The following is a 24,239-nucleotide window of genomic DNA, read 5'->3' on the forward strand; positions in this document are numbered from 1 at the left end:
ATGGGAATAAACCCCGCCCAGTCCCAACCACAATTTTCCCTGGTAAGATACAGAATTTAAATATACTATTTATTAGGAAAACATAAATTAAGTTTTCCTCGTGGCAATTATTATTATGTCATGTATACAAGCAGAGTGGGATCCCGACAGACTATGCTATATATGCAATATGATCATCGCATTGATCTCCATAAGACCAATTCATCTCCAGTAGAAGGGGGTGGCTTATAAACTACTGTTATCATCTCACAATTGAGAATATATATATATATATATATATATATATATATATATATATATATATAAATGTAATAAGCCAGTCTGCTCATAAAAATGACATAACTGTCCACATTAAAATGAGGTAACTTAATCAAATAAGAAACCTGTGTATCTTACCGAGAGCACTTCTGGATAAAAGAAAGATGGCTGCCTGGAGTCCATTGAAACGCCTGAAGTCATAACCGGTGAGTAGGGAAGAATGGGCTTATGGACTAAAGTATTTCTCCCTGACTTTTCATGGCTCCGCCCCTTCAGATAGCCTTTGTGATGAGGATGGGGTCCCTCTGTCTGTGTGGCTGTCTCTCTGTCGGTGTGTTCTTGGATGTGTGTCTTGAGTCTGTCCCACACCCGCTTTTTAACTCGTCCCCTATCTAAAAGATCCTCCCCCACAAATATCATATTATCCAATGATGTCTGGTGGGTGTGTGTATGGAGATCAGGGCAAGTCACATGTTCTAGGCTCATGACATCACAGATAATCGTTAATTTACTCTTTATATACGGTACTATGGGGGAGATTTATCAAAACCTGTGCAGAGGCATAGCAACCAATCAGATGGCTTCTTTAATTTTTCACAGAGCTTTTCAAAATGAAAGAAGCGATCTGATTGGTTGCTATAGGCAACTGGACAACTTTTCCTCTGGACAGGTTTTGATAAATCTCCCCCTATGTGATTAAATTCACCATAAGTGATATATATATATTTATCATGGCTACTATATTTTCATAGTACGCTATATTATTCCTGAGATTAATAATCATGAATTAATCCATCAGGCAACACCAATTATATTATTGAACATCTAACACATTATTTAAACCCCTAAATACAGCATTTAGCTATATAGCTGTATACACAATCATACTACGTTATAATGCCACTATTTTTCAGTTATATATATATTGTTAAATATATCAGCAGGATTGTATAATAGGGCAAGATAGCACATTCATGATCATATTTTAAGAATGCTTTATAAAAATACGTGAATTTTAGCCTTTAAGTCACCCTTTGGTCTGGCTAAAACTAATCATTGTATATTGACATTTTCTCAGGGACTTGTCCGTTTACAGATAGTCTGGGGCAAGACAATACCTTTAAACTTCTTGGGCATCTCAAATAGATGGCCAGAGATACAGATAAATAGAATGCAAAATACAACTGATTGTAAGCACACACACACCTGTATCCAGGTGTACAGATCAGACCACTCTTTGTGTACAGACAATGAGTTTTTAACTCTCCAGGAACTTCCTTGGAGACTTGTCATTGTTTGGTAAAAAAAACTTACCAATAAACTATTGTCTGGCTTATTTGCATGTCTCTTAGAAGAGGTACACATTGGCAGACATTCAGGCAAAGGTCTGTGCCCTGTTAATTAACTATTTTGGGCCCTCTGAGAATAGGGACAAAATGGTGGATCATATTGCCATGTTCTAAAGTAGCGATTCATATTTGGGGCTACAAAATGTACGACATTCCTGGGGTTGGTGAAGAATATTTTACCATATATAACGTGTGAATGCTTCCTTAGACCTTACTCACACATACTTTTTTTTTTGTTGTGGTACTACTTTCTGGCACGTAAAAAATGCCATGATTTTCGTTGGTTATTTGGTTGTTTAATATATTTATACAGAAACCTGAGAAAAAAGTGACACGCATACGTCATTTAGAAAAAAAAAATACAGCTGACTCAAAAAAAATGCAGCACAAGTAAAGAAAAACAGCACAAAACACATCACATTTTATATTTTCCTATCAATTTCAAGCTAACATCTGGAAGTGTTTTGTTTTTTTTACAGAAAAAATGCTATTAAAAACTCTGCAATAAAACAGGACATATTCTTATGCTGAAACCTTTTTATGTACACTAAAAGAAACTCATGTTAATATATGCTGTTCAGTAGTGAAGTGCTTGACTAAGTTATACTTGTTTTCATTTAGGGAAAATTCTACAGCTGTACTGATGAGACAAAAATTACACAGGAAGAGTGCAGGTATGCTTATTAAACACTTCGTTTAATGTCTGTTTTTCATCTCATAGGAAGAAATCCTTCCTACACCTATATCTCTACTAGCATATTTAAACATTTGCATTTTCATTCTTAGGGGGTATTTTTTTGATGCAAAAGAAGGAGACCCAACTCAGCTGCAAATGAAGCCAAGAATGTGGATGCATAGTGATTTCCATTTTGATAATGTACTATCTGGAATGATGTCACTTTTTACCATCTCCACCTTTGAGGGCTGGCCACAGTATGTATTTTAAATATTTTATGCACATACAGTATTTCTTTATGCAACTGTCAGCACTCAGTTCACACCACTTTTTACAGCACAGAAATGTATTGCTGTGGATTTGAATGTCAACATTATTGTATGTATTGTATAAAAAGTAAATGAGTGCTTAAATGGACTCTTCAGCCCAAAACTTTATATGTGATTGAACCCTAGGCCTCATTTACACTTCTGTATTAAATATGGATGGGCAATACAGACAGTATTTTTAGTGTTTTTTGTCGACTTGCTAAAATACAGACGTAAAATATTAACAAATATAGACATGTGACCTATGCAAACATGCATTTTTAAACTCAACCTTACTGACTTCCATTGTTTATTAGAACCTTATTATTAGAACATTCTCCGTATTTCATAATGCAATCAGCATATAAAAAAATATATATATACATTTTTTTTAATGCAGTCACAGTTTTTTCTTTTTTTTACAAAGCATAAAAAATGTGGATCTGAAGTGTGATTCGTATGAAGCATATTTGTTGCACTAAGTTACATTAATCCTAATAGGGTTGTTTTGGCAACAGTTAGAATTTAAGATATTTAAAAAAATCTCCCACTGAGTGTCTGTACTCTTGTTTTTAAAGACATTATTGTTATGGTAACGGCAGGTGGTGGATCCTCTGGGCCTGTGTGGATGATGACGTGAGCCGTGCCAGGGAGCGGAGTCTAAGGTGCCGCTGGTTTTCACCAGAGTCCACCGCAAAGCGGGATGGTCTTGCTGCGGCAGGCGGCACCCAGGTGGCTAGCCCTGGCATGACTCGTCCGCACAGGTGGCTGGGGGGTGGCGTGGCAGAGAAGGAGGCTGGCAGGACGTGGCAAGATGGCAGTAGGTCAAGGCAGGTAACACAGGTGCAGGGTGGTAGGTAAGGTAGCAAGGAAAAGGTACACAGTAACTGAGATACAGGACTTTCGCAATGGCAATAGACAACCAAAGATCCGTCAGGGAACCAAGGGAGGAGCTTATATTTAAGGACCAGGGTGCAAGTGTAGACACTTGATTAAATGAGCACTTGCCCTTTAAGAGTGAGAGCTCCGGCGTGGGGGCACGCACGCCGGGGCTGCGAGGATACGGAGAGGCAGAAGATGAGGGAGGTGAGTGACGGGGTGGGATTCGTAAGCGGGCGCATCCCGCGATGCTAATCCCAGCCCCACCGGCAGCGGGGACATAAGCAGAGAGCGCTCACGGCCGGCGTTTCTGGCCGAAGCACAGGCGTTTCAATTATTTGAACACAATTTTTAATGTTTAGGAATTCTCTAAGCTGATCAAACTTTACCTTCCTAAAGTTCATTGTTCTTGTGGCTACTCCAAAGGTTCCGTTATTGAAGGACCAATTATATATTATAATCAATTAAATTGTCCTACCTGCGCCTTAGTTACTTTGACAGGTCTGATGGTAAATATTAAGTTCAGTAGGATCCTGCACAATTTGGGACAGGTAACTAACTATCTTTAGCTATAGTCAGAAACCTGTTTCCTTTTTGAGAGTCACAGGTCTCCATTTCCTAGTTTATATCGTGCTAGTTAAAGTGTCTTTAGAGCTTGCTCAAATTGCCCATTTGGAGAACATAGTTGGTTGTTTTGTGTGAACAGATGTAAATTATAGTAATTAATAATGATTTTCCTAATTAGTCCACTGGAGATATTTTATTTGTATTTAATTTTTTTTGCTCTAGAAGTGGTAGCTGATATTAACATATGATTTAATACATGTCTGCAGGGGTTAGGTATCTGGCAAAGTATTTATACGTACAGCTAGAAAGAGATTAGCAAGGGCATTTCCAGAAGATTTTTTTTTTATTTTTTTATTTTTTTTACAAACTGTTTGGTAGGTTCAAATAAAATACATACACACACACGCATATATATATATATATATATATATATATATATATATATATGGCAACCTAGAGCATGCTGTGGAGCAGTGAGAAAAATACCACAAAAAACTTTCTTTGTAATGCATTTTAGATTTTCCTATTGACGTCCAGCTAACATCTGGCTACGTTGTTTTTCAGTAGACGAAGAAGAAAAATATTGGTATAAACGCCATCAATGTTTGGCAGACCCATGGAGAATGAAGAGAGGGCTGGCTGAATGATGAAATGTTTTTGACATTCTGAGGCAGCAGATTCCCATTGCTGTTGATTAGATTTCACCACCTAGTGCAAACTACAGAATTTCAGAGGAGAAGCTTCCAATGATCTTGCTCATTATTTTAAGGGAATCCATGTGGAATACATCGTTGTCTATAGGGATGCCAATGTCTGCATTGCCTAGCATCTGTGGAATCCTCACCATAAACCTGCCTAAGAGTTTCCAATAGTTGGATCCCAACTAATCAGCTTGTTACCCCCTATCCTGTGGATAGGAGAGAACCTCATTGGATGGAAATACCAGTTTAAAATGGCTCCCTTCATTTTACTCTAAAACAAAAAGGAGGAAAATTACCAATATTGTTGTGGCTGAGCCCTTTTTATTTACACCATTATTTTTGGTTGTCTGAAGGTGTACTGGCACCTTACATATCATATGGTCGCACTGCTTGGTTAAAAGGTGTTTATGTAGACTTTTGCTGATCTGGTGGCTCACAGCAGTTTTGGTACATCCTTTTTGCTTGCATGTCTTTTTTTGCACATTTTTAAGGATTAGAGCCTTTTTTTTTTTTTAGAGACTTTTTAGTGGATAGTTACATTTTAGAGACTTTTTAATGGCTATTTAGTCAGTATAGACATATGCAAGGAAAGTGATCGGATTTTTTAGGCAACTTTGTACTGTCTGCAACATTTGTGCGCTAGCCCCACAGAAAAAAAATTTAAACGTCTTAAATCTATTACAAAAGATACAAGAGTAATTAATAATATAAAAAACAGGCATTCATTTTATTTGTAAAAATTAAAGAAAATATAACAAAAATAAAATTAAATCCTCACAAGGATACGAATCATTACTCATTCAATCCCAGGACATATGCATACATCCTAACGATATCCTGCACAGCGCGATGTGCTGCAGGAGATTGGTGGCAGGGATCCCACCGCAGCTGCTGAGACTGGGTTCACAGCAGTTTCCTGCAGCTTTAACTCCATAGATACCAGTATTAGTACTGATCACGGCATCTATGGGATTGACAGGGGGAGGAGGCTACTCCTGTTCCCCAATGGCGACCTTGCAATGCTATCATAGTGTCCCATAAAAGTTATGTATAACTAATTAAAGGGATTATCGAGGAAAAAATTTTTTTTTATATATCAACTGGCTCCAGAAAGTTAAACAGATTTGTAAATTACTTCTATTAAAAAAATCTTAATCCTTTCAGTACTTATGAGCTTCTGAAATTAAGGTTGTTCTTTTCTGTCTAAGTTCTCTCTGATGACACGTGTCTCGGGAACCGCCCAGTTTAGAAGAGGTTTGCTATGGGGATTTGCTTCTAAACTGGGCGGTTCCCGAAACACGTGTCATCAGAGAGCCCTTAGACAGAAAAGAACAACCTTAACTTCAGAAGCTCATAAGTACTGAAAGGATTAAGATTTTTTAATAGAAGTAATTTACAAATCTGTTTAACTTTCTGGAGCTAGTTGATATATAAAAACATTTTTTTTCCTGGATAACCCCTTTAATTCCCCTCTATGATACCAAACATCACAGTAATACATTTTTACCCTTTAAAGGGGTACTCCGGTGTAAAAATATATTTTTTGAATGAACAGGTTCCACAAAGTTAAACAAATTTGTAAATTACTTCTGTTTTCTTTTCCTTCATAATTATTTTTATTTTCAAATAGACATGTACACCAATACAAACAGAACCAAATTCACATATAATCCATACCCATTACCCTCCCCCCCAACCACTGGGGATCAGAAGGGAAAAAATATAAAGTTTGTACAACTATTCTTTTTAAATTACTTTTATTTACAAATCTTAATCCTTCCAGTACTTATCAGCTGCTGTATGCACCACAGGAAGTTTTATTTCTTTCTGGAGTTCTTTTCTGTCAGACCACAGTGTTCTTTGCTAACACCTCTGTCCGTATCAGGAACTTTCCAGAGTAGGAGAGTTTTGCTATTGGGACTTGCTTCTACATCCTCTGGATGTACATAGTGTGTTTTACTATCATTTTCAAATACTGACGGGGGGCCATTCAGGGCTCCCGGTGGGGTCTTTAAAGTCATTAGTGAGGATTGTAATGGTGAACTACTCTGGCGGCCGGGGAAGCATTGCGCTTCATTCCCCATCTGCCCTGAAGCGCTGCAGGACCATATGTATAGATGCGCTGCAGGAGGGCAAGATCTATAGGTAGCGCAGCGGGGGCCAATATACATAGCTAGTGCAGTGGGGGGCCAGAAATATAGCACTATATGTCTGGTCCCCTGCTGTGCTAGCTATGTATATTGCCCCCCGCTGGGCTAGCTATAAGACCTGCCCCCGCAGGGCTTACATATGTCCCCCACAACCAGCACATACATATGTCCCTCGCAGCTCTATCTGTGCTGCTGGCCGGGGAAGGCAGCGCAATGCTGTCCACTTCCTGGCCGGTAGATGCGCTGCTGATAGCATACTTTTTACAGATAGCGCTGCGAGGGACATATGTGTATAGAAGTGCTGCAGGTGGACAGATATATAGTGATATATGTACTACTACCCCCAACATGGAACAGACTCTGCAAACTACCACTGGAAACTACCACTCCCATCATGGAAACAAGTCTGTCCCATAATGGGAGTAGTAGTAATCCCGCCGCACAGCAAGAGTTTTCTGATTTCACTCCTTCTGAGCATGCTCAGAAGTTATAATGGTTAAAAATATTAAAAACCGGGTACAAACGGATGACATTATATGCGCATCTGTTTCCCATAGACGTCAATGTAAGATTTTTATTATCCGTTTCTATTCCGTTATTTTTGAAAGTAGAAAAAATACTCCATGCAACCTCTTTTTCTCCTTCAAAAAAAAAAAAAAAAAAAACAGAACAGGAAGCAAGCGGGTGATAAAGGATTGTAAAAAAAATCCCATTGACATCAATGGGATTATTTTACAGCTGTTTGCAAGAAGTTTGAAAAATTATCAAAAGGAATGCAGAATGGGCATGAATTTACCGGGGCAGACAGCAGAGTGAATGAGCCTTTAGTTGAACATGTCCCTATTGTCAAATTTTGTCAATCTTTTGTAGAGGATCATCATTATTTCCAGGCCAGTTTTATTTATTTATTTTTTAAGTTTTTAATGATAACACCAATACAATATGCTTGAAAGAGTTTATCATGCAGGACACATAGGCTGTAGTAGTCATTGAACAATTATAGGTGTCAAATACAATCGACATTGTATAGTTCAGCGGGGGAACATCATGCTGGGAGCCGTCTTGCTCCAGATGGGCATATTTTAAACTGCAGAATTTAACAACGAAAATAGTTATAGCATAACATCATGAAATTACAAGAGGTTGATCTAACAATAACAGGAGGAGGACAGTTACAGATCAGTGTGAGTGGAAAAGGATGAAAGCTTTCTCTCTAGGCTATATGGGGGAAAATTAGTTCAGCTAGATTGTCAATTAAAATGTGTAGTTGGTGTGGTTGCATAGGATAGTATATTATATTTAATGTCAAGGTGAGGGAGTCACTGAAAGTTCCTATACCTCTTCCAGGATGACCAGACCCTGAGAAATTGCGATCTGCTGTGCAGTTCCCAGTGGGAGATGTCTTTGATGCAATAATTGGTCTACTTTTGCAACCCAGTTTTGAACCTTGATAGTTCTGTATAGAGCCAATGCTTTGGTATCTTAAGTCGAGAAGAAGTGCAGGAAGAGAGAGGGGATTGTCACCCTTGGTTCCATGACACTGATGGATAGGAGGGCTATGTCTGGCGAGCAGGGAACAGAGGAGTGACAAATGGCATTACCACAGGAAAATGTTGGTCTGACAAGTACAAATCGCCATGCATTCCCACCAAACATGGATAAATGAACCCATGTGGGAGTGACATCTCCAGCAGACTGTTGAATTTAATCTGGAGTATCAAGGAGTTATGTAATTTTGTTATGTAATTTCGTACCAGCGGCTCAGAATTTTGTAGCCATTTTCTTGTATGCGCACACATCTCGATATCTTGTGTGGCTTTAAGCAAGCATATTGGCCCAGATTTATCAAACTGTGTGAGAGAAAATAAAAAATATTTTCCCACAGCAATCAATCACAGTGCAGCTAACGAGCTCAGGTAAAGTGAAAGCTGAACTGTGATTGGTTGCTGTGCAAAAATCACTCTATTTTTTCTCTCACGCAGTTTGGCAAATCTGGGCCATTGTGTTCCTCAGAGGAGAAGAGAGCGATAGTCCCAGGACGGTTTTCCATTTAGAAATGAATGGGGATGGGGGGCTCGAGGGAGTCAGCGAGCGATAACTTCTTGTATAGGGTGGATATGGGTTTGGTCAGGGCTTGGGCTGCGGACAACATTCTCAAAACCAATTAAGTGGGTTTTGAAAAGTATCATGTTTAGCTACGTTTAATATTAAGGACTACAGGGAGGGCAGTGCAAGGAAGCTAAAGGGAGAGATGTCAAGGACAGAGCCCAGCTGTACATCAGGAAGGATACAGCCCTCATCGTCAGGAGCCTCTTAGAGTCCCAGGACAGCTAAGCTTAAAGGGTTTTGGAGCTCCGGCCAAAACATCCCTAATCTGAATTATAGGGCCAAGGTTATGCTGGGCAGGTTGTCAAAAAATGTTTCCACAACGCAAATGTTGCCCTAGTCAAAGGGCAGAGAGCTTTTATATTGGCTCCAGGATGCGAGGGAAGGAGTATTAGGGAACTAAGAGCTTATGTGGCGGCACTCTTACACAGTCTAAAACTCTGGCCAGGTGTATATCTTGGAAATATCTATTTCAGTCAGGGAGGTTAATGCCCCTTGACTGTTTTTGTCGTGTATGGGTATGCCTAGCTGAGTGCCGGACATGAGCGGTCGCATAGAGCTGTAGCTCCTGCTCGCGCGCCCGTGTACAGCAGAATCCTGTTCTTATCCTGGCCCACTTCTCAGGTACTGGGGATGACCCCCAAACTAGACTTGAACCGGAATAAAGGAGAGGCGGCCGCTGAGAAGCTCCGGGAATTCGCCCGGGAGCAGCCCCAAGATGGCACCCGCACCACACATGCCTCAGCAAGGTACCAACCTGAGTCCTCCCCTCCCAGCCCTGGGACTCCTGCAGTGGGGGAGAAGAATTCTGAACCTACCCTGAGAGAGGTAACAGCACAGTTGCTGGCAGCAATAACCTCCTGCCAAACCACACTGCCAAACCACACAGGGAAGCTGGAGGAGGTGAAGATTGATGTTGGGTTGCTCAGACAAGATATGCAGGTCCTGAGAGGGAGGGTCACCCATGCTGAGGATTGGATCTCCACTATAGAGGACACCCTGGCCCCTATCCTTGCCTCCCTGACTGATATGACCTCCCAACTAGAATTATGCCGGCAAAAGGCAGACGATCTTGAAAATCGATTGCGCAGAAATAATATAAGGGTCATTGGACTGCCTGAACGTGCTGAGGGCACTACCCCTGGGGCCTTTGTGGAGCAGTGGTTAAAGGACTCCTTCCCTGATGCACCATTTTCTATTGCCTTCACTGTGGAACGGGCACACCGGGTCCCTGCTAAACCTCCTCCTCCTGGGGCCCCTCTGAGACCTCTATTTGCACGTATCCTGTACTGCAATGACCATGATGTGGTCCTCCGGATGGCCCGGAGGGTTCCTCGTCTGAAATACGATAATGCCAAGATTTCCATTTTTCCCGATTTCTCCGTGGATTTGCAACGTCACAGAGCTACCTTTGTGGAGGTTAAAAGAAAACTGCGGGACCTCGGGATCTCCTACTCTATGGCTTATCCGGCTAGATTACGGGTTGTGGATGGTGACCGTACCCTCTTCTTCAATGATCCGGGAGCAGCTGCCAATTGGGTGCGCAGACAGCGGGGATCCCCTCGACGCTGAGGCCTTCTGTTGATGATACTCCACCAGTCTTTCGGAGATTCCTGTTTCTGAGCCGCTGATGAGTACTTTCTCCCGCTCTCCCCTTCCCCCTTCCACCTCCTCCCATCCCCCCTTCACCCCTTTCCTCCCCCCCCTTTCCCCCCTTTCCTCCCCCCGTTTTGCACTTCCTCATGACTTGGGACTTGTGTGAATACTCATTTGTTCGGGACACTGTGCTGATTCCTCATTTGGATGCTGCTGTACCCCAAGCTTTTTCTCCTCCTTTGATGTATTACCTGTTTTTCTTTAACTATGGCAAATATTCGTTTTATGTCATGGAATGTGAGGGGAATGGGTTCTGTTAAAAAGAAATTGCTGGTGTTTTCTCATATCCGAAAGCCTAACCCGCAGATAGTCTGTCTCCAGGAGACCCACATGATCCCCGATAACTTGCGAGTGTTCAATAAGCCATGGATACAATGGGCGGGGCATTCATGTCACTCTACATATTCCCGGGGAGTTTCCCTGTTAGTTCACAGGTCATTACGGTGGGAGGTGGATCAGACTAAGGTAGACCCTATGGGCCGCTATGTGTTTGTGCATGCCTTCATTAATAATACTCCATTTGTTTTATTTGGTATCTACAATCCCCCCCCCCCCCCCCCCCCCCGGCCACATTGGAAGTGCTACATCAGGCGATCACTTTCACTGCTGGATTTCCTCACGTCCGAGTGCTATGCTTGGGTGACTATAATTTAACCCCTGACCCTGCGTTTGATCGCCTTCATGTGACACCGCCACTGTCTCTGTTTTCCGCTCCTACTCCCCTGGCCTCCTTCCTATCTGAGGTGGGTTGGTTAGATGTTTTTAGGTTTTACTACAATATTCATGTTTCTCCGTTGGTAGTAACTCCCTTTCACGCATTGACCTGGCATGTTGTAATTCCTCCTTTCACGCATTGACCTGGGATTTTGTAATTCCTCCTTTTATGCTTTGGTCACGCATACTTCTCTTGAGGCCCGCGCTATCTCTGACCACTCTCCTTTATTGGTGGAGATATCGTTGTCACAGGAGACCTATGCTCGCAGGTGGAAGGTCCATCACTTTTGGTTACAGTTGATTGGCACGCAGGATCGGATACCTGATCAAGTTCAAACGTTTCTGGCTATTAATCAACCCTCGGAGTCTGCTGCTCTCATATGGGTGACACTAAAGGCTTATCTCCGGGGTTGCTTAAAATCCACTATTTCCTATATAAAAAGGGAGACTGCTGTTAGGGAGACGGAGCTGGCCCGCACCTGTTCTGACTTAGAAGCTGCATATGTAGCTGATCCTACAGAGGCAAATAAGCATGTCTGGCTTACTACTGGTCGCTGGTATATGCTTCATCTTAATGAAAAAATTAATCGTAAATTATTTTTTTCTAAACAATTCTATTTTGAGCGTGGTAACCAGTCCAGTAAACTGTTAGCCCACCTCGTTAAACAAAACCAGGCGCCCCCCCCCCCCCGATTCTTAGGATAGCTTCTGAGACTGGTCAAGAGTAAATAACATGCTGATCGCTCAGCGCTTTGCCCAATTCTATTCCACCTTATATGCCTCTCAGGTGCGATACTCTTCAAAGGAATTGTCCTGCTTTCTAGACTCCATTCAGATTTGGGGGCTCTCCCTCTGGCAGTCCCGGGCAGAGTGAACTTTGTAAAGATGATTGTCCTTCCCAAAATACTATTTATTCTGGAACACTCTTCCAACCCTGTCCCTATGTCCTTTTTTAAATCTCTTGACTCTCTACTTCCTTCTTTCATTTGGGGTTCAGGCAGGTCCAAACTTAAACTTTCCACCCTATGGAAACCCAAGGATCTCAGAGGGTCTACACTCCCTGACTTTAAATTGTATTACTTGGCAGGCCAGCGGCGTTATCTTCGGCATTGGGTCTCTTCGGACACACCGAAGAAGGAGCTCCACCTTGCTTCCTTCTAGGGGCTCACTTCCATGCTCTCCTTTTTGGAAGGTGCTAACCCCCCCCCCCCGCACACGTAAACTCCTTCCCCTTCATAAGTTGGCGCTGCAGGTCTGGCGTCAGACGCAAACTCTTAACTGACATAAAAGACGACCTGCCCCTCTGGCACAACCATCATTTCCCCCACCTGACAGAGGCTTTGGATCCTCCTTTTTGGTTGACTCACGCCCTGGTGGGGGACATGTATCAGCAGGACGTTTTGAAATCGTTCACCCATCTTCAAACTGACTATGGGGTCCCCCGGGAGGCCTTTTACAGATATTTACAGCTGAGACACACCTTGACTGCTCATTTCCCCTCCCCGAGACCTCCCATATCGACATATCCCCTTATTGGCATTCTCCAGTCCCAGGGACCGCAAGGGTTAATTTCTGTGCTTTACACGCATCTCACTAGGTCCAAACTTGCGAACATTACTGACTCGGCGGAGGCCTATTGGAAGGCATGCGTCCCTTCACTCATGGCGGAGGACTGGTCGGAGGTTTTATCCTCTCACTTAATGGTTTCTCCAGCTGCCAATAATAAATTGATTCAACTTTATATCATCCACCATTGTTATCGTACTCTGATACGTTTACATAAAATGGGACGGATGTCTTCCGATGCCTGCCACAGATGTTATTCACCTAAGGCTGACTTCTGGCATATGATATGGATGTGCCCCCTTCTGCAGACATACTAGCACGAAATAGTAGATTTCTTATCCTCTCTTCTTTCTCTACCAATCCCTATGGATCCTTTGATATGCCTGTTTGGTCTGCTTCCTGAGAAATCTTGGCAACATCACATGAGGATTTTTCTTAGGGAGACCTTGTTTTTATCCAGAAAAGCAATAGCTCTGCGCTGGATGGACCCCCGCACACCTTCTCTTTCCCAGTGGCGGAAGTTGGTTAATGCTGTCCTCCTTTATGAACAGTTGGTCTTTAAACATAGGAAATGCCCCGACAAGTTCCTCAAGGTGTGGGCCACCTGGTGTAACTCTCCCCTTACCAGGTACTCCCTCTCAGCATTCACTTCTTTACTGTCCTCTGGTGCTCTAGGTTCTCCCTTCTAACCCCCTTTTCATCCTTTCTATGTCTCTGTTCTCCTCACTTTTCTGTAATTCTGCTTTCTTCCGGTCTCCCTGATCTCCATTGCTATGGGAAATCAGCAGGTTTTTGAGGTTCTTTCCCGGACCCTTTGTTTTTACAATAGCTGATCTATGCAACGGGTCCCTGCTCATGATTTGTCTCATTATGTGTTAGTGCTTTTGGTTCTGTTCTGTGTTATTTGTTTGGGTTTTTCTATGCTGCTGTTGCTCTACACTGATGGGATTGTGAGTCTCTGTGATCCTGTGTGATTGTACCTTTTCTTTATCCTATATATTTTGTTATACTGTCATGCCATTGACCACTGTGTGGAGCTTTTGTATATACTTTACTCAATCTTCAATAAAACTAGTTTAAAAAAGGTATGCCTAGCTATCCTAGCTTTTTTACCTTGCCAGATGCAGGTGGAAAAAAGTCTGTTTAAGTTCATAAAAAGAGATGGGGGATAGGGATTGGGAGGGCCTGCATGAGATAAGTAAAAGTTTGGGTATGATGGCACGCCCTATAGGTTATGACAGGAGTGTTTCATGTAGCTTCAGTTGATTCTGTCAAATGCCTTCTCAGCATCTGTACTGAGTAGGACATGTGGCAGTTTTTTTTGTTGTGCAAAATGTAGGATGTTAAGGAGTTTTCTCAGGAAAAGATCCGGGGATATCAGTCCAGGGAGAACAGTCATCATCCTAGAAGCCAACATTTTTGGTGAAGAGTTTTAGTTCTATATTTAGGAGTGGTGTGGGTCTGTAGTTGTGATTTATGCCCTCTTTAGGAATAACTGTAATGTAAGCCCTAGACATGTTTTCAGACATGGGGCTTCTGTTTAAAGGGGTACTCCGGTGGAAAACGTATTATTTTTTTTTATCAACTGGTGCCACAAAGTTAAACATATTTGTAAATAACTTCTGTTAAAAAATCTTAATCCTTCCAGTACTTATTAGCTACTGAATACTACAGAGGAAATTATTTTCTTTTTGGAACACAGTGCTCTATGCTGACATCATGACCACAGTGCTCTCTGCTGACATCTCTGTCCATTTTAGGAACTGTCCAGAGCAGCATATGTTTTGTTTGTGGATTTTCTCCTACTCTGGACAGTTCTTAAAATGGACAGAGGTGTCAGCAGAGAGCACTGTGTTCCAAAAAGAAAAAAATTTCCTCTGTAGTATTCATCAGCTAATAAGTACTGTAAGGATTAAGATTTTTTAATAGAAGTAATTTACAAATCTGTTTAACTTTCTGGCACCAGTTGATAAAAAATTTTTTTTTCCACCAGAGTACCCCTTTAACCTCTTTAGGACCCAGGACTTACGGGGACGTCCACGCACCCTGGGCTTTAAGGACCCAGGACGTCCCCGTACGTCCTGGCGTTTTCCGGTCCCTGCCGCGCACCGGGCAGAGATCGGAAGCGGATGCCTGCTGAAATGCTTCAGCAGGCATCCAGGGCAAACACCGAGGGGGGCCATGTAGGCCCCCCATGTCGGCGATCTTCGCAAATCGCAAGGGAAATCGTCCCTGCGATCTGCGGCGATACCGGGCTGATCGGGTCTCTGAGACCCGACCGCCCGGTAATTTTGCATGATCCCGGTTGTCACAGACAGCCAGGACCATGCTGGAGTATAGGAGCGAGGTGGCAAGCCTGCCACCTCCTTCTATCCCCTGCGATTCTTCGGTTTGAACTAACCGACCAATCGCAGGGGGGGGCGGTTACTTCCTCCTGCCCTGCCCGGCCCCTGGAAGTCCGGAGAGGATGGGAGGAAGACCGGAGGATGCGGCGGGGGACGGGGGAGTGCTGGGGCCCGGCCCTGGTACTTACCTCATCCCTGAAGACTCGGATCCCGGCGGCGGAGAAGGCGGCGGTGGCGACAGGTGAGTGGAAACTTCGGCGGCGTCGTGGGACCTTTGCAGCAGTCCAGACCACCGTAAAGCGATCTGGACTGCTCTATCTGGTCCCCTTACACTACAACTCTCAGCATGCCCAGACAGCCCTTGGTGTCTGGGCATGCTGGGAGTTGCAGTTTTGCAACATCTGGAGGTCCACAGTTTGGAGACCACTGTGCCCTTCCAGATGTTGCAAAACTACACATCCTCAGCATGCCCTTACTGTCCAGGCATGCTGGGAGTTGTAGTTCTGTAACATCTGGCCCTTCAGATGTTGCAGAACTACAAATCCCAGCATGCCCGGACAGTTTTGGCATACTGGAAGTTGTAGTTTTGCAACATCTGGAAGGGCACAGATTGGGAACTACTGTATTAGTGGTCTGCAAACTGTAGTCCTCCAGATGTTGCAAAACTACAACTCCAAGTATGCTGGGAGTTGTAGTTCGACAACATCTGGTTCTAAAGATGTTGCCAAACTACCACTTCCAGCATGCCTGAGAATGTTTGGGAGTTGTGGTTTTGCAACAACTGGAGGCACACTGGTTTGGAAACATTGTCTGTTTCCTAACTCAGTGTTTCCCAACCCGTGTGTCTCCAGCTGTTTCAAAACTATAGCTACCAGCATGCACTGATAGACTGTGCATGCTGGGAGTTGTAGTTTTGCAACAGCTGGAGGTCCCCCCCCCCCCCCTGTGAATGTACAGGGTACATTCTCATGGGCAGGTGGCTTACAGTGAGTATCAGGCTGCAAGTTTGCGATGCAGCAAATTTTGTGCGGCAGCTCAAACTCGCAGCGGGAAACTCGCTGTAATCCCCCGCCCGTGTGACTGTACCCTAAAAACACTACACTAAACTAGCACAAAATAAAAAGTAAAAAACACTTCATATACACATACCCCTACACAGCCCCCCTCCCCTCCCCAATAAAAATGAAAAACGTCTGTTACGCCACTGTTTCCAAAATGGAGCCTCCAGCTGTTGCAAAACAACAACTCCCAGTATTGCCGGACAGCCGTTGACTGTCAAAGCATGCTGGGAGTTTTGCAACAGTTGGAGGCACCCTGTTTGGGAATCACTGGTGTAGAATACCCCTATGTCCACCCCTATGCAAATCCCTAATGCAGGCCTCAAATGCGCATGGCGCTCTCACTTTGGAGCCCTGTCGTATTTCAAGGCAACAGTTTAGGGCCACATATGGGGTATCGCCGTACTCGGGAGAAATTGCCTAACAAATTTTGGGGGGCTTTTTCTCCTTTAACCCCTATATTTATGGGCTTCCTAAGTGCGACATGCCCCCGAGCAAAATTTGCTCTCAAAAAGCCAAATATGACTCCTTCTCTTCTGAGCATTGTAGTTCGCCCGTAGTGCACTTCAGGTCAACTTATGGGGTACCTCCATACTCAGAAGAGATGGTGTTACAAATTTTGGGGGGTATTTTCTGCTATTAACCCTTGCAAAAATTTGAAATTTGGGGGGAAACACATTTTAGTGAATTTTTTTTTTTTTTTTTTTTTTACATATGCAAAAGTCGTGAAATACCTGTGGGGTATTAAGCATCACTTTATTCTTTGTTATGTTCCTCAAGGGGTCTAGTTTCCAAAATAGTATGCCATGTTTTTTTTTTTTTTTGCTGTTCTGGCACCATAGGGGCTTCCTAAATGCAACATGCCCCCCAAAAACCATTTCAGAAAAACGTACTCCCCAAAATCCCCTTGTTGCTCCTTCGCTTCTGAGCCCTCTACTGCGCCTGCCGAACAATTTACATAGACATATGAGGTATGTGCTTACTCGAGAGAAATTGGGCTACAAAAATAAGTATAAACTTTCTCCTTTTACCCCTTGTAAAAATTCAAAAATTGGGTCTACAAGAACATGCCAGTGTAAAAAATGAAGATTGTGAATTTTCTCCTTCACTTTGCTGCTATTCCTGTGAAACACCTAAAGGGTTAAAACGCTGACTGAATGTCATTTTGAATTCTTTGGGGGGTACAGTTTTTATAATGTGGTCATTTGTGGGGTATTTATTTCTAAGATGAAGACCCTTCAAATCCACTTCAAACCTGAACTGGTCCCTGAAAAATTGTGAGTTTGGAAATTTTGTGAAAAATGTTAAAATTGCTGCTGAACTTTGAAGCCCTCTGGTGTCTTCCAAAAGTAAAAACACGTCAATTTTATGATGCAAACATAAAGTGGACATATTGTATATGTGAATAAAAAAATTATTTGGAATATCCATTTTCCTTACAAGCAGAGAGCTTCAAAGTTCGAAATGTTAAAGTAGAATATGTCACGAAAAAACAATCTCGGAATCATAATGATAAGTAAAAGCATTCCAGAGTTATTAATGTTTAAAGTGACAGTGGTCAGATGTGCAAAAAATGGCTGGGTCCTAAGGTGTAAAATGGCTGGGTCCTTAAGGGGTTAAGGCTGCATTAAAGATTGCGAGTAGTCTGGGTATCAAGATAGATGGTGGAGTAATATATAATCAAGAAGCCATTCAGACCATCGCTTTCACCTTTAGGGGAGTTTTTGATGGATGTTTCTAGTTTGTCTTGTGTAAAATGCGTGGAATGGAAATAGATTCCAGGAAGGAAGGCACTCATGCGTAGAGGGGTGGGGAATCTGTTGGAGGGCGTCTTTAGCTGGATTATATAAATCGTTATAGAATGAGACAAAAAGTTTGGCTATTCCATCTGAGGAATATGTGGGGCCCATAGAGGGGAAATGGAGGCGATGTACAAGTTGTGGCATTGCCATTTTCTAAGGTGGCTTAGCATAAATTTGGAGGCTTTATTCCCATGAGCAATATATTTTTGTTGGGAATGAAGAAAGAGCTTGGCTGACTGTTGATTTAGCTCATTTCTCAATTGGGACCTGAGGTCTGTCAGTAGCTGTAAAAGGTGTACTTCTAATGATTGTTTGTGGACCTTTTCTAGTTTCTTGATTTGGCTTATGAGAGAGGAGACACATTTTTCCCTTTCTTTTTCTAAGGTAGGAGCATAGACTGATGAAACGGCCATTTGAAGGGCTTACAGGACAGTAGTTATTCATGTCCTCTTTTTCTCCGATCCCAAAGCTAATCTAGTAACCCTCTTGGTTGAGTCGGATAGGGAGAGCTCAATGAAAACAGGCGCGTGGTCTGAATGTGTAAGGAACTCAATGGAGAAGTCTGTAATCAGCTGTAGGTGGGGTGTGGAGATTAGTATATAGTTTAGTCGCTGGTAGGAGTTATGGGGGTGGAGAAGAAAGTATAGTGGAGAAAAGGCAGCGCCAAGCATCTAGTAGGTCAGAGTCCTGGATAACAGTACGAACAGGTTTTAGTGCTTTGTAAGACAGCGCGGATTTCCCTGAGGAAGAGTCTAGGGCAGGTTCTAAAACTAGGTTGTTAGGTTCGACCCCAAAGGTCGAGACGTCTTCTGTTGGTGGATGCTGTTTGTGTGCTGAAGGCTTGTAAGGGGCTGCAGTCCCCCCACCCTCCCCTAGCGCCATCTGCCACTGAAATCAAGACACAGACACAAGTGCTGTGACCAAGCCGAGTGCAGTCTCTAAGACTGGCTCTTTACTTAAAATAAGGTTCCTTGTACACGTATAGGGCATGCGCAGTAAACTTTAACCCCTTAAGGACAATTGATATACTCCTACGCCCCCGTTTCCGAGTCCTTAAGGACCGAGGACGTAGGAGTACGTCCTGTCCATTCCCAGCCCCCCGCCGCTAGCCGGAGGGGAGCCGGTGCCCGATGCCTGCTGAAATCATTCAGCAGGCATCGCAGCATATCGCCCAGGGGGGTCATGATGACCCCCCATGTCGGCGATCGCAGTGCATCGCTTGTCAATTCAGACGAGCGATGCACTGCGATTCCGTTCCCCGCCGGGCGGGGATCGTAGCCGGATGTCTGCTGATTTCAGTGTGCAGGAGGAGGTCCGGAAGATCTCCTATACCTGCGATCGCTGCAGGACGCCGGTAACTACTTACCGGCGTTCTGCAGCGCTCCCTGCAGCGCTGTGACCCGGATGTAGATGGTGACTGGTGGTGTAGTATACACCACCAATCACCATCCATGCTGTACTGGGGGCTGGCATTGTGGCCACCCCCCTCAGTACAGTTGTGATTTGGTGGCCAAAGTGGCCACTTCAATCACAATGTAATGGGAGGGGATGGTGGGGGCTAGGAGCACGTTGCTCCGTTCTGCCTGCCATTCCACAGAGATCTGGTGTGCAGGACGGAGCCCCGTGCTGCCTACCATCCCCTGAGTCAAAAAAAAGTGCCCCTTGCCCCCTTTCTGTGGACCCTTGGCACAGAAATCGCCAGGGATAGCTTTAGATTAGGTAGGGACAGGTTAGGGTTAAAATATATATATATATATATATTTTTTTTTTTTTTCAGCGTACCTCAGTGGGTGTCCGTGGGTCCGTAGCACCTTTAGCTGCGTGACCCTGGCCCTGCTGGGTCGCTGCGGTCTGCCGTCAGCCTTTTTTTTTTTTGCCGCAGATCTTTTTTTTTTTCCTCCTAAGCGTGTGTGCGGACCCTCTTAGTTATAAAAGAGCGGTCCGCCACCGTTTGTTAAAGCCCAGCCGCCGCTGATCAGTCCCGTAGTACTGATCAGCGTTTTTTTTTTGTGGTGCCGGCACTTTTTTTCGGGTTTTCTAGCATGTTTTTGCACCCATAGGCGGCCCGTGCCACCAGTCCAGTAGCAGGCGTGTACTGTGTGGCCGGACCTTACCTGTGTGTGCGGCGTGCCTGACCGCTGTCAGTGATTTATCACTGATCAGCGTTTTTTTGTGGTAAAGGCACTTTTTTCGGTTAACGCTTTTTTTTTTTTTTTTGCACCCATAGGCGTTCTGTCCCACCAGTAGCAGGCGTGTACTGTGTGGACGGACCGTACCTGTGTGTGCAGCCTGTCCTACCGCTGTCAGTGATTTATCACTGATCAGCGCTTTTTTTGGGGTTCAGGTGGGTGCATTTTTTTCGGGGTAAAGCGTTTTTTATAAAAAAAATTTTGGTTTATTTTTTTGTGTGGGGGTCTGTGTACAAGCCACCAGCCACTGTTCTAGGCTGAGTGGCCGGACCCCCCACTGACTTCTGCGCCCCCTGCCGCCACAAGCACTAATCAGTGCGCATACCACTGATTAGATAAATGCTTTTTTTTTGGCGCAGGGCTTTTTGGCGCTAGAAGTCACCTTTTTTTTTAAAAAAGGCTCCTTTTTATTTTATATTTTTTTCTGTTAGGGCGGGTTAGTTTAGTTAGGTTAGGTTAGGTTAGGGAGGGTTAGGGCGGGTTAGGGAGGTATTATCGCACCACAGCACACACACCCCCGTATCCACATTAGAGTAGGGAAATGGCTCGCAGAGTGTTTTCGGCGGAGGAGGCATATGACATAATTGCCTCTGACAATATTGGAGTAGGGACGTCTTTTACCAGACACCCCTCTACAGTATGGCCGTGGCACGTTCCCGGTTCGAGGCCATTTGGAGATGTTTGCATTATGCTGATAATGCGGCATGTCCCCCCCGAACTGATCCCGCGTATGACCGCCTGTATAAAATCAGGCCGGTCATCAATCACTTCGGGGACAAATTTTGGGAGGCCTATGTCCCGGGGCGGGAGGTCTCTATTGATGAGTCTCTCATCAGCTTCAAGGGGAGACTCAGCTTCCGGCAATACATCCCGACCAAGCGGGCGCGGTATGGCGTGAAGATATATAAACTTTGCGAGTACCTCCGGGTACACTTGCAAGTTTATAGTATATGAGGGACGAGATTCCCGTTTTGAACCCCCAGAATGTCCCCCCCCCACTCTGGGTGTTAGCGGGAAAATCGTTTGGGGCCTTTTGCACCCATTGCTAGATAAAGGTTACCACCTTTACGTGGATAACTTTTATACTAGTATCCCTCTCTTCACATCCCTCGCCGCCAGATCCACGGTCGCTTGTGGGACAGTCCGGAAGAATCAAAGAGGCCTTCCGAGCCATCCCCTACATGCTCCTATCCCCCGGGGTGAGTCCCGTGCCTTTTCCCATGAGAACCTGTTGTTGGTCCGGTATAAGGACAAGAGGGATGTCCTTATGCTCACCACAATTCATGGGAATGGCAGCACCCCTGTCCCTGTGCGAGGTACCGCGGGACCGGTCCTCAAGCCTGATTGTATTCTGGACTACAATTGGTATATGGGGGGAGTTGATCTTTCTGATCAAGTCCTCAAGCCATATAACGCCATGCGGAAAAAAAGCATATGGTATGAAAAGGTTGTGGTCTACATGGTACAGGTTGCCATGTACAACTCTTTTATACTGTACCAGAACGCTGGCAACACAGGGACATACCTGGAGTTCCAAGAGGTAGTTCTAAAGGCCCTCAGTGGGTTATCATTTGGGGGGGGGGGGTGTATAGGCGGCTGATGTGTGGGGGAGGGGGGGATGGGGAAGATGTGGGGGGTGGGGTGGTTTTAGCGTATTAGTTTGGTGGCTTCGTTGAGACCTTGCAGTTGTAGTGTGTCCAAGCAGAAGATTCAGAACATTTCTCTTCTAATTAAGGTTTCAAATCTGTTGGGGATATGGTTGGGAATGTGATCGATGGGACAGATAGTGAAAGGATCTTTGTCATCCGGATGTAGTTCAGTGCAGTGTCTGGAGATACTGTGTAGTCGAAAATTCTTTTGGATATTGTTCCTGTGCTTGTTTAGACGGCAATGTAGTTCCTGCGTTGTCCTTCCCACGTACTGTTTGTTGCATTTGCAGGTGATGAGGTATATGACGTAGCTTGATTTGCAGTTGTAGAAGCCTTTAATTGGGAATTCTTTCCCGCTGGTAGTGCCCTTGAAGGATTTGCAGTTGTGTGTTATGTTTTTGCAACATAGGCATTTGGTCTTACCGCATTTGTATGCTCCTTTGATGGGAAGGATGCTGGTGTCATTCTTGGGTTTGCTGTGTTGTTTGAGTTTGCTTGGGGCTAGCATATTCCGTAAGGTTGGTGCTCTTCTGAATGTTATATTGGGTTTTTCTGGAAGAATGGGTTTGAATATTGGATCTGTTTGTAGTATGTGCCAGTGTTTGTTTAGTGCCATGCGGATGCTTCGGTGTGCACAGTTGTAGGTTATTGATAAAATTTAGTCGGATGTTTTCTGGTGCGTTGGAGGGCCGAGAGTTCCCCATAGACCACAATGGGCCCATGTATTTCAATGGGCAGAAAATCCCAGTGTTATAGAACAACCCCACTCTAACCTATACACCAGCACAATAAGGGGAGGCTGACGTCACAGACCCAGCCTCCAATGGAAATCTAACCCGCCAAATTCAAATGTTAATGTATGAATGCATATGTATATATACTGTACACTGTTTGAACACACTGTAATGTGGACCTGACGAAGGAGGGAGCCCCTCCGAAATGCGTTGTCCATCATAAAATAAAAGTGATCCTTTTTATGACTTTTAATAAAAAGTGATCATGACCTGTGTTGTGGGCATATAGATTTATGAAGGTTGTAGTATGTCCTCCTATGTGTACTTTTAACAGCAGAAACCAGGCCTTTGGGTCTAGCAGATGGGAGTGGTAAAAAAAAATAATTTCTACATATATCAATGGTAACACCCTTGGATACCATGCCTCCAGAGCTGCAGTGATACCATGCTGGAAAAAAGGAGAAAGACATATTGGGGAAGTGGTTTTGCCTGAAGTGGGTCTCCTGGACCATAATTATTTCACAGTGAGTCTTTTTAAGGGAATGTAGAATTTTCAAGAAAATGCTGAGAGTTCACGTGGCTACACACTGGCCCAGATTTATCAAACTGTGTGAGAGAAAGAGGTTGACAGGGGCTAAAACCTCTTTATAATGCCTTATTCCACAATACTAGTTTCCGCAAATTTCCTTCCATGCGTATTTGGGAAATAGATCTAAACACCACTTTCTCAGAGGAAGACTGGATGTCGGCATATAGAAGGTCTATGCGTTATTTGAAATGCCCTACACACATGGAAGCGATTACGAAAACAGCTCTATGTTGGTAATTACACCCCTGACAGATTGGCCCATATGTATCCTACAACATCGGGGGATTGTTGGAGAGGGTGCGGGGGTAGAGGTTCCCTCTTCCACATTCTGTGGACCTGTCCACGGCTGCAAGGGTACTGGAGGGAATGCAGAGCCTTATTTCAAGACATAGTCCCTGACTATGTAGATTGGTCCCCTCAGCAAGTGTTACTCTTAATCGGCATAGAAAGCCTCCCCCATATGTAACAGATGTAATTACTGCTCTTAATCTGACGTGCTCATGTGAAAGAATTATCTATTTGGGTAACTTCACTTATCATAGGTTCACCGCTACCTGGTCCCATTGGCTACAATCTCTACATGTTCACCTACCATAATTTCATTTCCCCCTTTCTCCTGATCCCCTCCTGGGACAATAGCTCCCTATATCTTCTCTCCTATTCTCGCTCTGCCTTTCCACCGTTATCTAATTCCTCCTTTTCTTGCCTCATTCCCCGGGTTATGTGTTATACCTATCATTTGCATACAGTCAAGTTCTTAAGCGATATGCCATTGGAAATACCATTCGTTCCATCTCAGGCCGGACATTGACACACAGCTCTAATTGACACGCACAGGTCACGGACTTTTGGTTAACCACACGGACGAAATGCTCTGAACGGACTATAATGTTTGTTTCATTCGGGTCGCTTCACCTGAATGTATGTTTCTACTTTTATTTTA

The 24,239-nt window shown here is 44.0% G+C and overlaps 1 protein-coding gene across 2 annotated transcripts in view; it reads left to right on the top strand.

Moving 5' to 3' along the window:
* Window positions 1-24,239, top strand: part of CACNA1S (calcium voltage-gated channel subunit alpha1 S) — a 727,186-nt gene that overhangs the window by 390,211 nt on the left and 312,736 nt on the right. For both annotated transcript variants that reach the window (XM_056557608.1, XM_056557607.1), the window contains 2 exons: window positions 2,229-2,281; window positions 2,394-2,540. In XM_056557608.1, coding sequence (XP_056413583.1) covers window positions 2,229-2,281; window positions 2,394-2,540 — 200 coding nt within the window. The remainder of the gene's footprint in view (window positions 1-2,228; window positions 2,282-2,393; window positions 2,541-24,239) is intronic.

This window comes from Hyla sarda, chromosome 2 (genome assembly GCF_029499605.1).
Source record: "Hyla sarda isolate aHylSar1 chromosome 2, aHylSar1.hap1, whole genome shotgun sequence".
NCBI classification, from domain to species: domain Eukaryota; kingdom Metazoa; phylum Chordata; class Amphibia; order Anura; family Hylidae; genus Hyla; species Hyla sarda.